The 14843-nt window shown below is 42.4% G+C and overlaps 2 protein-coding genes across 3 annotated transcripts in view; one reads left to right on the forward strand and one right to left on the reverse strand.

The window, feature by feature from the left end:
- The window catches only part of LOC126457881 (E3 ubiquitin-protein ligase ZNF598), a 92813-nt gene extending 92016 nt beyond the window's left edge, over window positions 1-797 (reverse strand). For both annotated transcript variants that reach the window (XM_050094550.1, XM_050094551.1), the window contains exons 1-2: window positions 396-797; window positions 38-280 (exon numbers count right to left, since the gene is read on the reverse strand). In XM_050094550.1, coding sequence (XP_049950507.1) covers window positions 38-280; window positions 396-572 — 420 coding nt within the window. In that variant the 5' untranslated portion in view covers window positions 573-797. The remainder of the gene's footprint in view (window positions 1-37; window positions 281-395) is intronic.
- Window positions 798-1166: 369 nt separating this feature from the next.
- Window positions 1167-14843, forward strand: part of LOC126457883 (synaptogyrin) — a 73288-nt gene continuing 59611 nt past the window's right edge. Inside the window, exons 1-2 of the mRNA XM_050094552.1 lie at window positions 1167-1315; window positions 1612-1849. Coding sequence (XP_049950509.1) covers window positions 1214-1315; window positions 1612-1849 — 340 coding nt within the window. The 5' untranslated portion in view covers window positions 1167-1213. The remainder of the gene's footprint in view (window positions 1316-1611; window positions 1850-14843) is intronic.

A 14843-nucleotide genomic window follows, 5' to 3' on the forward strand; every position in this document is an offset into this window, starting at 1 on the left:
TCCCTCCAGAAACTAACTGCGTTTTTGCTGATCTCACCTTTAAATTGTCAACACACAGATCACAGTAATGGAGTTCATGCGTTTTCCTCATATGATCCTTCAAACTTTGGAAAGTTCTGAAAGCTGGGGAGCCAGGGCACACAGTGCAAACGTGTTCTAAGAGCTTGTTGTAAGCGGCTTGAATTCCTTGGTTTTCGAAACAGATTCTAAACTTCTTATCCATAAGATAGTGACCATCCCTTATAGACCGAAATGGTTTAACTTCCTTTGTGAATATTACCTAATAACAACAAGACATATTATACAAAAGCATAAATAGTTAAACGTGCTAAAGATGTACTGATTTCAATTAATTTTTTTGGGGAAAGATCACATTGAAGCCTTTATTCGCTCACCTTAGGCATATCCTGTCTGCATATGGGACATTCATTCTGACGACACAACACTCGCATCCTTGTGGAGCATTCATAACATACAGCGTGATCACATTCTCCCACAGAATATATAGACACATTTTTGAAACAAACAACACACGTATTCTCTGAATTTTCGTACACTTTGCCACTTGACATTCTTACTAGCGTTGAAATTTTGAATATTTCCAAATACAAAGTAATATTCTAAATGTAGAAACACTGGTTGACACTAACGAAGTCAACAAGATCAATATGAATTCTGTTGGCCAATGTAAGCTTACTGTGTCTTTATAATTTTTCAACGTATCCCAAACTCAGTGTCCCACAAATAAAACTACAGCAACACATTAAAAAACTACCTCCCTCTTCAGTCTTTGCATTCACGCTTAACAGCAAAGACTGAAATTCCCCGTATGCCAAAGATCTAGTAGGAGCATCATCGATTACTGGTTGAAATGTAATGTCTTTTTACATAGTTATAAATTAAATGGGTTTTCTTTCTAAGCAACATGCAAAATAGTTGCATAAATTCACTTTATGAAAGGGATATTATTCTTAAAAACTCGTTCAAACTTAGTGCTCGCAACTTTTTTTTATCAGTTGCGCTATCAACGTCAACACTTTCAGAACAACTCATTATTCATTTTGAATAGATAATGCTTTTACCAGGAGTTTTATCTAATACAGAAATTTAAAAATGTCGATTAAGATCTTCTATTGACTTAACCAGCAAAGTACCTCTTAGATGAATGCCTATAAGATCTTTACCAAACTGTACCTTCAGTCGGTCAGTAAAGATGGAGACAGGCGGAGCGTATGGGGGTGGAAAGGCGGGTGCTCCGTTTGATCCTATACAATTTGTACAGAGACCGCAAGTTATTTTGAGAGCAGCATGTTTGGTAAGCATTTAATTTTGATGTTAATTGTAAACGTTCTGTATGGATTACTTATGTCAGGTCATTTCAAACAGTACATACTAATTTTGACAGCTTCACCGCCATGATTCGTTCGGCTGCTAAACTTTGGCCTGAGTCGATTGTAGGATAATATTGATTTTTTTAGGACTAATTCTTGCCGAGAATATCCGAATTACCAGTTCATTAATTTCAGTTTTTCGTTTATATTTTATAGTTAAAGCGTATCTCATGCAGAAATTGTAAATCGCTTATCTGACAAGAAAATACCTCTTTTTCAGCTGTTCGCAATAATTGTATTTGGATGTATTTCGTCTCAAGGCTACAGGTTTGATCGTGAAACTAAGAAAGATGTTTGCCTATATAATGAAGATACCAATGCCTGCAACTATGGTGTTGGAATTGGAGTTATAGCATTTCTTGCTTCAATCGGTTTTCTTGTCGGAGAATTCATGTTTGAGCAAATGTCTTCAGTCAAGACTCGAAAGCACTATGTGCTTGCTGATTTGGGATTTTCAGGTAAGCCAGTATATCTACTCCTGAATCTTCATCGGTAGTTTATTTTCATAACGGCAAAGTAAGGTAGGTCTATTTTGATGTAAGCTCGTAAGCAAAATGAATCAGCTTTTGATTGACTTTAAGAAAACAATGAATCTAGATCTAGGTAAATTTATTATAATGCACCACAATCCTTTGAAGCATTGGTTGTAGACTTCAGTATTAACGCACCCATGGTATGTAACAGTTCCAATACTTCTACTGAACCAAGACGTTCATACAGACAATTATGTTTTATAGCTGTTATAACCTAAGCGTCATATTACTTATAAGATATTTGACAGTTAGGCTAACTGCAGCAGTTGAATGGTATTTGTCAATGTATCGATAAATTTAAAAAAAAAAGGTAATGTTAATGAACTGATATTCGTGGAAATTTTAGTACTAGTTTGTATTAGATTGAGTTGTACTTGTAGGAAGCAATATATATATAAATAAATCACGTTTCCTTCGGATTAATTGAAGCCTAAAAAGACAGACTAGTGATTTCCCCGGACCTGTTCTTGTTTATTGAAATTTCATTGAATGTCTTCACAAGGATTTTTTTAGCTTTTGAAGGTATTTCTATTACAGTTGAAATACAAAGAAAGTGACTTCAAGGATTAACATAATGAGGGGCACGAAGGAAAATGAACGATGGCCCCATTAGAGACTATTGTAGTGCTCACTCTTCTAGTTATATAGAAACTGGGGGAAATCTTTATCTTCATAACAGATATTCGATATATATAAGCATGTATTTATTTTAATAAGAGAGTAATAGTTTTAAGACGACAAAATTTTTAGATATTTGGATTATCTGAAAGGGGTGGTGTGTGCGTGCACGTGTGCTTCAGATTTTAATATATTTTTTAATGTGATTAGTAGTAGTAGTAGTAGTAGTATATGCTGCCTTATGGCAGATCTTGTCGTGGTTTAAGCCTCTTCCACTTTTGTCTGTCCATAGCCAATCTTTTCATTTCTGAATATTTGTCTCCTGTGATATTGTCCAGCATTTGATATCTTCTTTACCCTTTTCCCCTTTTTCCGTCCACCATTCCTTCTATTCCTCCCGCCTGTAAACAGTCCATCCTCAAACAATATCCAATCCAGTTCCGCTTTCTCTTTCTGATGACTTTCAGCATGTTTTTCTCCTCCAACTCTTCTTAATATTTCTTCATTCCTTACTTGGTCTTCCCATTTCACTTTTCCATTCTTCTCCATATCCACATCTCTAGTGCCTCCAATCTTCATTTCTCTTCCTTCCTCAATATCCAGGTCTCTGCACCATGCAATGCAATGCTCCAGATGTAACATTCGGCAAGTCTTTTCCTTATATCTTTGTTTAGTGCTCCGAAAAGTAATTTTTGTTTCCTCTTGAATCCTTCTTTTGCCATTGCAATTCTTTTCCTAATATCATCAGTATTAAACTTCCCAAGTATTTGAAGTTATTCACTTCCTCTGTTTCCTCTCCCCATATTTTCATACGACATTTTCTCCCCTTTCCTTCAATTACCATGCTTTTCGTTTTCTTCTTTTTGATCTTCATTCCATATTCTTCTAATTTTGTGTTTAGATCATTTAACAGTTGTTCCATCTCTCTTGCACTCTGTCATCACAACCATCTTGTCTGCATGAGAACAGCCAATAAATAATTCAATTATTTTCCTTTGTGGGATAGATCTCTGCAACATCATAATGTACCCCCCCCCCCTCCCCCTCCAGGCCTGTTTATATAACATATTTTGGCAATATTATGTTACTATATGTAACAAAGATGTGTAGGAAGTGGGATACTATGGTGGTTGTAAGCCACGAATGGAGAAGAGACACCTGTATCACGAGAATACTAGAAAGTTAATTAAAATGGACAACTAGTACAGTGTGTACAGTCAGTAATGTTGTCGAGCTTGCATGGAAGTCATGGTGTGCTGTCTCAAAGGGCTTCCACACAGCTCATGCCAAAGATGTTGAGTCGCATTAGGACAAATGTCCCCACAGAGCTGACCTGCCCCCAGTAAGTGTGAAGCACTGTGCAATGTGGCAACCCATCTGCATTTACAGATGTGAAGGTGCCAGTCAGTCACTCTGTGGTGGCGCAGGTGTGCACAATCAGCTGGGCCGTGTCTGACGTATGCAGAGGGATTGTCTGGACAATTCTTCGGGCAGTGTTGGGAGCGTTCATGACCAACCACGTCATGGGTAGCCTTACGTGAGACATGTTTGGACCTTTCCCTGCAGAGGAAGAAATAGTGCAGCAGGTGCTATACACATAGTAGGGGACGAGGTGTTTTGGGGGTAGTCTGGTGCAGCCATACTGTGACGTTAAAGGTGAGGGCAGGTCGTTTGGCTCGTGTGGAGACACTGCAGTCACATAGCTCTTGTGGCACCTGAAATGTTGAGTTTTATGTGTCGGGGTAGACAGCATCATTGTCATCTTCATCATCCATCGATGGTAGAGGAGGTCAGTGTTGCAGTATGTACGCTGTTGTGAGGTGGTCAAAGGAGACAAGGATAGGTTTGTCATTAATCAAAATGTCAGAGCTATTGGTTCCATATTGGAGTTCTTTGTAGGGTCCCAAATAAGGAGGTTACAATGTGGGACGTATTTTATCACACAGTCACTTGACTTGATCAGTGTTAGAGATCTCTGTGAATAAATACTTTTGATGTGGAGTGTGGCGACAGTTGGTGTCTGCCGTGATATCATCCAGTTGTTGTATTAATGTGAGAGAGAACATAAATAAATCGTTCAGATTCAGGCAGTGGCACAACAGTATCAATATGGGTGTGCCTGAAACGCACTGTTTAGATGTGGAAGTTGCCTAATGTAGATGGAGTGTGAAATTGTTTTGCTTTGTTGGCAGAGTGAATGGAATCGTGCCGTGTGGTGACAATTGCGTTTTACATTGGGTTCCACAAAACTGTCCATAAAAGCACATTGTTGCCCCAATACCATGTGGCTGAGGTCGTGAAGTCTGCCAGGTACTTCACATCAAACATGTTGCAGGGGGGACTAATCACCATGATTTCTCTAGAGACACATGAGAGTAATGTGGTGGCTGTTGTTTCAGGCAAAGTACGTTGTTCAATCTGGAGCAGTGAACCAACATATCCATAACCAGGGGGTCACATAGGCCTTCTGGTAATACTGGTTACAAAGTAGTATGTATGGATGAAGTAACTACTTCAATTTTGATATGTGCTACCAGACTCTCCGTATTTACTTTTATAAACTTAACACTAAAGTAGTGTTTTTGAATTTACAGTACACACTTTTTGGAACCAAAAAATAAATCCTTCAATTATGTGTACCTCCTGGCCAACAATTTAAGTAATTATTGATGTGTGAATCCTGCGTATCGGAGATTATATATAATCCCCCCCCATCATGTCAGAGTTTTAGCTTTAGTAATTCCTGAGATAATGAGAAACATTTGCAGAAAATGCATAGTCATTCAGAGATAACATCTAAAAGTTGAAGTAAAGAAAAACTGCCTAAATCATTCCAGCACCCTCTTCCTCCATCTGAAGGATCTTGCTGCTTCTGTTATATTGTTGTCCATAATTTCTGCCGTGTTAATTTGCTGTCTGTCCGGTTTTTGTAGAAGTAATTCGGTATTATGGCCAGACTTAATTCCACATTACCTCAGAACTTTCATTCTGCCTGCATTTCCATCATTGGAGGTAATTGCAGCACCATTAACCGCAATCTTTTTCTAGCCTACAAATAGGTGTTTGGACACCCTGGTCCGTACAACATTTACATTTTGAGTTTTTCCTGTGAGGCATTTCTTCAGAAGATCTGGGTGTGCTAGTTCTCTATGTACTGGCTTTATTATTCCAACAGCTTCAGGGATGTTGTTTCTTTGGATGTATTTGGTTCCTGCTGCATCAGCATTGTGGTATTTACACCAGCCAATTGAAAAAATGTTGTGCAGTGGCTTCTTATCACTTAATGTCCTACAGAAATAAGTTGCCCTTACTGCTTCTCCCTTTCCTTCCCGGTTTTTTGTATTTTTTCTAATAGCTTGGCCACAGCATTCACTTAGCTGATCGATCATTTTGCAGTCAAACAGCCTGTGATAGTCTTGCCATCTTAAGTTTTTTTGCTAAAGTTCTGCCTGTTCTACAATCTCTACCCATTCAGTTCTAAACATGTCACACACATTCTAACTTTTGTAGTATTAGGTCATCATAGAGCATGCTAGCAATTATTCACTTAAATGAATTTAATGTAGTGAATCCCACATTATTTGAGTGCTGAAAGATCTTCACAACAGAGGCACTTTGCGTTCCTCCACTGGATCCCTTCTGACAGTTGTTTTCCTGCAGTTGTTTCTTTGATTATTCTTTCCCTCTTTTGTGTATCCATGGCTATATTTTGACAATGCTTAAACATCTGGCACCTGCCTGGTATCGATACTTACAGCAATTGTACAAGAATGTTTAGATTGATGGCACCTTTTCTGCCCAAGAGACTTCCACACTAAGAAGTAAACTGTCTCTTTTGCAGAAATTTTCAGAAATTCTCACTGCCACACATATTACAGTATGTAGTTTAAGTATTGTTTTTAGAACACTTCAGCCTAATATTAAACTGGTATCCCTGGCAGTTGTTTCACTGCATACTCTAGTGCTGCTTAGTCTTCTTTGTGGAAGGATGTGGTGGTGAAGCACCTTATTCAGTGTTTCTTTCCCTGACATCATTTTGCGGCTCTAAACTTTTAACAGGACATGTTCTGTAGAATCCATTTCCCTTCTTTCTTCTTCTCTTAAATATTCCCTTTAGTGGAGTCATATTAAGAGATAATAATAATTTGATGAGCAAAATCCCAAATATACACAAAAATGTAGTATGCCTTGCAAAATGAAAATATCACCTTGCATTATACTACAGACTTAGTGATATGATATGACATGACAGCAACCTATGCAGCGGGATGTTTACTGTGAATCATTGTAACGAGTTCGGTAGAAGAGTGACAGCAGCAGAGGCAGCCAGAAACATTTGTGCTGTGTATGGGGATAATGCCATTGGACAGAGCATGGCAAGAAAATGGCTTTCTTGTTGTAAGGGAATTGTTTCGACATTAATGGCTCTCCACATTCAGGAAGACCTTCAGGGTTTGATGAAGTGTGTCTAAACACATTAAACCACAATGATCCACATCAGTGTACTGGAGAACGGGCAAATGTGCTGATCTGCGATCATTCCACCATCGTGCGACATGTGCATGCAATGGGGAAAGTTCAAAAATCGGGTGCATGGGTACCACATGCTGCATCCAAAATCACAAAAGTAGATGGGTAGCTATATGTGCATATCTGCTTGCTTGCCTTCAGTTGGCTCATGAAGAACACTGACCAATCCTATCCTGTACTGTTACTGGCGATGAGAAATTGTGTTTTTATGCTAACATTGAAAAGGAAGAAATAGTTGAGTCCAAAAAAGCATACACTTCCTGTACAGGCTTGTGCACATCTATAAAAGATAATGTTATGCATCTGATGGACTAGGGATGCTGTGATATACTAAGAATTGCTTCAAAGAGGTGCAGTCATCACTTCTGATATTTGTTGTCAACAACTGAATGCCTTCTAGATGCAGTCAAAGAACAGCAACCAGGAAAACCGCATGAAGTTATGCTACTTCATGATAATGCCTGCCTGAATTCTGCTGTATAAGAGTTTTGTTGGGAAGAAATTCTGCACCCACCTTATTCGCCTAATCTTCCACACTCATATTTTCATCTTTTTTTGCTGTATACCGAACAACCTTCAATGAACTTCCTTTCCGGATGAAAATGCGCTCCAAACATAGCTTGACAAGTTCTTAGTGTTGAAACCATAGGATTTCTGCAGTTGTGGATTCGAAAAGTTACCCTGCCATTGGCAGACTGTTGTAAATAGTGAATCAGAAGGTATTATTGACGACTAAAGTCTATGTGTATTGGTTTATTTATTAAAACTGTGCAGAACACTACAAACTTCTGCACCAAATAAGTGCTAAGAGGTTCTTCTGGGAACCCCATAAGGCATTGATAGCTCCTTGTAGCACCTGCTGTCACACAGGTTTCTTTTATCGAACACGTTCTGCTGCTTGTCGCTAAATAGTAAAATATAAAATAAATAATAAACTAATGTAGGATATCTCCATTGAAATAAAAGTTTGGCCCATTCAGTTGTTTTGAAAATCAAAATAAAATCAGTTGTATGCAAGCTGTCTCATTTAGACAAGAAGGGTACAGTAAAGGTTGCACCTATGCTGCTTACGCAGAAAATTTCTGAATTTAACTCTGCCGATTTATGCAGGCACAGGCCGAACGGTTCTAGGCGCTTCAGTCTGGAACCGCGCGACCGTTACAGTCGCAGGTCTTTCTCCCAAGAAAACGGGGTACCCCAGGGCTCCGTGCTGAGTATTGTACTGTTTGCCATTGCCATAAATCCAGTTATGGATTGTCTCCTTCCTGATGTCTCGGGCTCCCTCTTTGTGGACGATTTTACGATCTACTATAGCTCTCAACAGACCAGCCTTCTTGAACGTCTTCAAGGATGTCTTGATCGCCTCCACTCTCGGACCATCGAAACCGGCTTCCACTTTTCTCCCAGTTAGACCGTTTGTGTTAACTTTTGGCGTCGTACAGAGTTTCTTCTGCCTTCCTTACATCTAGGCCCTGTCAACCTTCCATTCGCGGACGTTGCTAAATTCTTGGGTCTTATGTTTGGACAGAAAGCTGTGCTGGTCCTCCCACGCTTCCTATCTTTCGGCTCGCTGTCTGCGATCCCTCAACACCCTCCGTGTCTTGAATGGCACCTCGTGGAGAGAGGACCGAGTGGTCCTTCTCCACCTCTATCGCACATTAGTGCGCTCTAAATTGGACTATGGAAGCCTAGTTTACTCCTCTGCTCGGCTGTCTCTTCTTCGGCGTCTCGACCCTATCCACCACCGTGGATTACGTTTAGTGTCTGGAGCTTTTTACACCAGCCCTGTGGAAAGCCTTTATGCTGAGACTGCTGAACCTCCGCTGTCTAATCAGCGAGCTGTCCTTCTGAGTCGTTATGCTAGCCATCTGTCTTCCATGCCTGCAAATCCGGCCCATGACATTTTTTTCGACGCCTCCTTGGATTTAGGGTATCCTGGCCCCCTTCCTCCCTACTACCGTGAGTCCACTACCGTCAACTGCCCCATTCTCTTTCCTTCCACTTTCCTAAAACTTTCTTGACAACTTGGGGCACAGCACTGCCTTGGCTCGGCCCCGGACCTGCCTGCTCCGTGACCTTTGTCGATTTCCCAAGGATGGTACCCCTTCACTTGTTTGTCGGGCATTTTCTGCTCTATGCGCACAAATGAAGGGTGCCACATTTATTTACACTGATGGCTCAAAAACATCGTTTGGTGTAGTGGGTGCCTATATTGTTGGCAACACCCCAGTCGATTTCTGCTTCCCGACCAGTGTTCGGTTTATACTGCGGAGCTTTACGCTGTTCTCCAGGCTGTCCAATACATCTGTCGCCATCAGCAGATACAGTATGTTATCTGCTCAGACTCTCTCAGCTATCTCCTCAGTCTCCAAGCTCTCTACCCTGTCCACCCTCTGGTCCAACGGATTCAGGACTGCCTCCACTTGCCCCACTTGAGGGGCGTCTCTGTGGCGTTCCTCTGGATCCCAGGACATGTTGGTATCTGTGGAAATGAGGCGGCCGACATAGCGGCCAAGGCTGCAGTCTCTCTTCTTCAGCCAGCTATTCGCGTGATTCCCTTCGCCGATCTACGGAGTGTTTTATGTCATCGTGTTGCTCTTTTATGGCAAGCACATTGGTCGACACTTCCCAATAATAAATTGCGGGACGTGAAAGCTCTTCCCTGTGCTTGGACCTCTTCCTCCCGAGCTCATCGGGTGGAGGTAATTTTAACTAGACTCCGGATAGGGCACTGTCTTTTTAGCCATCGACATCTTTTAAGTGGCGATCCTCCCCCACTGTTGCCACTGCTCTCAATTGTGGATGGTGAGACACCTTTTACTTGAGTGCCCCTATTTTACTCAGTTACGCTCCCGTCTACAGCTGTCGCCTGGTATATCTTCCATTTTAGCAGATGACCCATGATCAGCTGATCGTGTTCTCGAGTTCATTAGTGCCAGTGAGATGACATCAGTAATTTGAAGCTCTTTTTGGGGACAACCACCCTTCTATAGTGGTTTTTTTAGCTTTCCTTCTGTTTTTTGTTTCCCCCCTTTTTTGAGTTTTGCTCCCATTGCTGGTGGTTTCCAGTTTCATTTTTTAGCTTTAAGTCACAGACCGAGCACTAATGACCGTAGCAGTTTTGCGCCCTAAAACCATAACAAAAAAACAAAAAATAGCAAAACCTAGCTTGTAAATCACACGACTTGTTTCACAGGTAGCCCTGCCTTCGATGGGATAGGTGATGTTAGTGACCGGACTGGAGTAGGTGGTGGTAGGAGGATGTATGGGACAGGTCTTGCATCTAGGTCTATTACAGGGATATGAGCCATGAGGTAAGGGATTGGGAGCAGAGGTTGTGTAAGGATGGACGAGTATATTGTGTAGGTTCAGTGCATGGCAGAATATCACGGTAAGTGGGGTGGGAAGGATAGTGGGCAGGACATTTCGCATTTCAGGGCACGACGAGACGTAATAGAAACCCTGGCGGAGAATGTAATTCAGTTGCTCCAGTCCCGGGTGGTACTGAGTTAAGAGGGGAATGCTCCTGTGAGGCCAGACTGTGGTACTTCGGGAGGTGGTGGGAGACTGGAAAGATAAGGCACGGGAGATTTGTTTTTGTACAGGGATGGGAGGATAATTATGGTCAGTGAAGACTTCAGTGAGACCCTTGGTATATTTTGAGGGGGGCCTGCCCATTACTGCAGATGCGATGACAGCGGGTGGCTAGGCTGTACGGAAGGGACTTCTTGGTATGAAACGGGTGGCAGCTGTCAAAGTGGAGGTATTGCTGGTGGTTAGCAGGTTTTTATATGGACGGAGGTACTGATGTAGCCTTCTTCGAGGTGGAGGTCAACATCTAGGAAGGTGACTTGTTGGGTTAAGTAGTACCAGGTGAAGTAAATGGGGGAGAAGTTGTTGAGGTTCGGGAGGAATGTGAGTAAGGTGTCCTCACCTTCAATCTAGGTAGCAAAGACGTCATAGATGACATCCACCTCCACCTGAGAGGTGGCTACATCAATATCTCCGTTCATATCAAACCTACTAACCACCAGCAATACCTCCACTTTGACGGTTGCCAACCGTTTCATACCAAGAAGTCCCTTCAGTACAGCCTAGCCACCCGTGGTCGTCGCATCTGCAGTGATGAGCAGGCCCCCTCAAAATATAACGAGGGTCTCACTGAAGCCTTCACTGACTGTAATTTTCCTCCCATCCTTGCACAAAAACAAATCTCCTGTGCCTTATCTTTCCAGTCTCCCACCACCTCCCAAAGTCCCACAGTCTGGCCACAGAGGAGCATTACCCTCTTAACTTAGTACCATCAGTGACTGGAGCAACTGAATTACATTCTCCGCCAGGGTTTGATTACCTCTTGCCGTGCCCTGAAATGTGAAATGTCCTGCCCACTATCTTTCCCACCCCTCTTACCATGATAGAAAAGATTTATGGTCACCTGACATCTTACTCCATGAATAGAAATGTAGTCTGGTCTTTTGTGAAACTTCACTGTCATTAAACGCACTGGCGTAGGCCTTCTCAAAATGTTACCTCTTATTATAATAGGTTTGATATAAAGTTTCACTTTTACTGGAAGTACTAGATAAATTCCAAAATTTCCTCAATGTAATGGCCACATTTTGGGTCACTACTTGCCTTGTTGTCATGAAAGATGGAGTATAAGCCTTCATGTTTTTACCCCCCCAAAAAACAATTTGACTCCAAACTAAACTGTTTGCAGCTTCACCAGAGCAGGTTTCTATTTTGATGTGATAACGGCCTAAAAATACTATGTTTGTGCTATATTTATTTATGTCTTTTACTCTCGTGATAAAGTAGTTTACCAAAGGCATGGTAGTGAGTGACCCACTTTCTTATGCTTGCTTTCAGTTAACACTTGAGACAAACTTCAGTTTCAGTATACATATGTATTTGCTTTTCATTTTGAACTCTGCCACTTACCAATTCTGCAACTTTTATGTGATCATTGAAATGGCATCTACTGTCTCTCTGCATACACCTGCAGAGCTGCTCCTTTGCTACTCATTCTCTCTCCTGTTTATTGATTGTCTCAAGGCTTCTCATCTCTTCTTTGCACTGTGAGTAGTCACTGGTACTGTGTGCTTATCTGATATTATGTTTTCTATCTCGGCTTGTCTTTTTTTGTTGATATTACTGTATCTTGTGTATCCATATAGAGGTGGCTCTCCTGCAATGTCTGTAGGACAATGGTGACAACTGCCAATGTTTTAGATTTTTTGGAGGAGTGGTGCTTGTGTTAAGGTAGAAGGAATGCAAAGTAGAATTAGAACTGGATTTGTTGAAGTGGAAGATGGGTGGGGCTGGATGGTTTCAGGTAAGGTGGGGTGATCTTACTTAAGTTTATGATCTTAGTTCAAAGAAAATTCTGTTCATGTATTGATTTTACACTTCGTTTTTCAAACCTTTGTTTCTTAACATTTTCGATCTCTTTAAAAATGCTGTCATAAAAAAATCTCAGTTTGTCAGGTAACACTGGTAATCCAAAATTAAAATTTCTCTGCTGTTTAACTGCTTTATTTAGAACTAATTTAGTGAGAATGAACTGTCTTTTGGAAAATTTGGTCCACAGCAATGTCCTGGCCTGTAACTGTTCTAATGTACTTTGGAGCCCAAAAATGTTTTTTTTTGTTAAGTTTTCTTTTGTCAGAAAACTGTGAGTGCCTCCAAAGGCTGACGCGAACTAGTATTCTGTAACAGTCTTAAGAGTATCTTGTGTCCATTATTCAATAGCGAATGAACTTCGTAGTTATTCAGTACCCCTTAGTCATCAGTCTTGTTTATTGGATAGTGGCTACTTTCCAGTGTTGCCGACCCCCCCCCCTTTTTCAAGTGCAGCTAAATGCGTTACCTGTGGCAGGGATGCCCATGAGGGTGCTGTCAACCTCCGTCCCCTCATTGCGTCAACTGCATGGCTGACCGTGCTGCCTCCTCTCGCGACTGCCCCGTCTACAAAGATGAGAAAAGTAGACAGGAAATTTGAGTGAAAGAGAAGGTGTCGACCTCAGATGCTTGCAAGTTATTAAATAGCAGAAAGCCCACTGTGCTTCCGGCAGGGAAATACAGTACCGTTCTCGCCTCTCCTTGTCCTACATGGGAGGTAGCTACACAGACATGCGATCTCACATTCAGCGATTCGGTCCTCAGATCGGCCAGTGCTAAGATCGCCGGATCAACGTCTCTTCTTCCTCCCACCAACCCTAAGGCTCAGTCATCATCATCATCAAAGACGAGGTCCTCTAAATCAGATGCTCTGACCTTCAACAAAGAACCGACACGCGAAGATTTCTTGCATACCCGAACTTCACAGCCATCAACTGTTCTTTCGACCAAACGTAATTCTTCAAAGAAGGCTCATAGTAGAGTTCTCCATCTCCGCCGCGGCACGTTTCTTCTCCTGCACCACCCAGTGGTTGCCGTCCCCGGCCATCTTCAGTTTCGTCAGGCCGCATCTCTGGTAGCCAATCATCTGGCCTTTCACCAGCGGAGGGAGCTGCCCCTCCTGTCCAGCTCAGGAAGGTGGCAGACGCAACTGTTGAGTTGATTGACCATGACTCACCACCTATTGATTGCAGCAGCAGTGCTCCCTCGAAGCCAAGCCCTCAGCGGCCATCGAGGTGACCCTTTCTTGTTTCTTTATTTTCTTTGTTTTCATAATGGCACTTCTTCAATGGAATATTCGCGGCATTCAAGCCAACCAAGAGGAACTACAATTGCTCCTTCGAATGCACTGCCCGCTTGTCGTAGGTCTCCAAGAAATGAAGTATTGACCTGGCACACTATACCTCCATGTGTTTTGACCTACCCCCTGTGGCAGGTATTCCGGCTCATGGAGGGTTCATGTTGCTGGTTCGGGATGATGTCTACCATGATCCAATCGCATTGCACACAGATCTGCAGGCAGTTGCCATCCGAATTACTCTCCCCACTTTCACATTTTCGATTTGTACTGTTTACACTCCACCATCGTCTGCCTTTACTAGGGCAGGCATGATACAACTGATTGCTCAGCTTCCTACACCATTTTTGTTGATTGGAGACTTTAATGCCCACCATCCCCTTTGGGGCTCTCCAGCATCCTGCCCGAGAGGTTCCCTCTTGGCAGACCTTTTCAACCACCTCTATCTGACCTGCTTAAATACTGGTGCACCTACCTTCCCTTCAGACGCAACACATACCTATTCCCACTTGGATCCAGTATCCAACTTGCACGTCGGTTTGAGTGGTATGCTCTGTCTGACACATACTCGAGCGACCATTTCCCCTGTGTAATCCATCCCCTGCACCACACCCCTTCTCCATGTTCCACTAGCTGGAACATTTCCAAAGCTGACTGGGGGCTTTTCACCTTCCTGGCGACCTTCCATGATCCTGACTTCTCCAGCTGCGATAGTCAGGTCGCATACATCACGGACGTTGTTCTCACTGCTGCTGAATATTCCATCCCTCGTACTTCCCCATCGAGTCCCAGTCCCCTGATGAACTATGGCATGCAGCGACGCTATTCATGCTCGGCGACGTGCTTTATGCACCTTCCAACGCCACCCTACGATGGCGAACTGTATCTGTTACAAACGACTCTGTGCACAGTGTCGTAGTGTTATCAGAGAAAGCAAATAGGCTTGCTGGGTGGCTTTCACCAGCTCATTCAACAGTTTTACTCCTTCTTCGGTTGTCTGGGGTGGCCTGTGCCGGCTATCTGGCACCAAGGTCCATTCCTCGGTTTCTGGCCTGACTGTAGCGAAAGACGTCC

The sequence above is a fragment of the Schistocerca serialis genome, chromosome 2 (genome assembly GCF_023864345.2).
Source record: "Schistocerca serialis cubense isolate TAMUIC-IGC-003099 chromosome 2, iqSchSeri2.2, whole genome shotgun sequence".
Lineage (NCBI taxonomy): Eukaryota > Metazoa > Arthropoda > Insecta > Orthoptera > Acrididae > Schistocerca > Schistocerca serialis.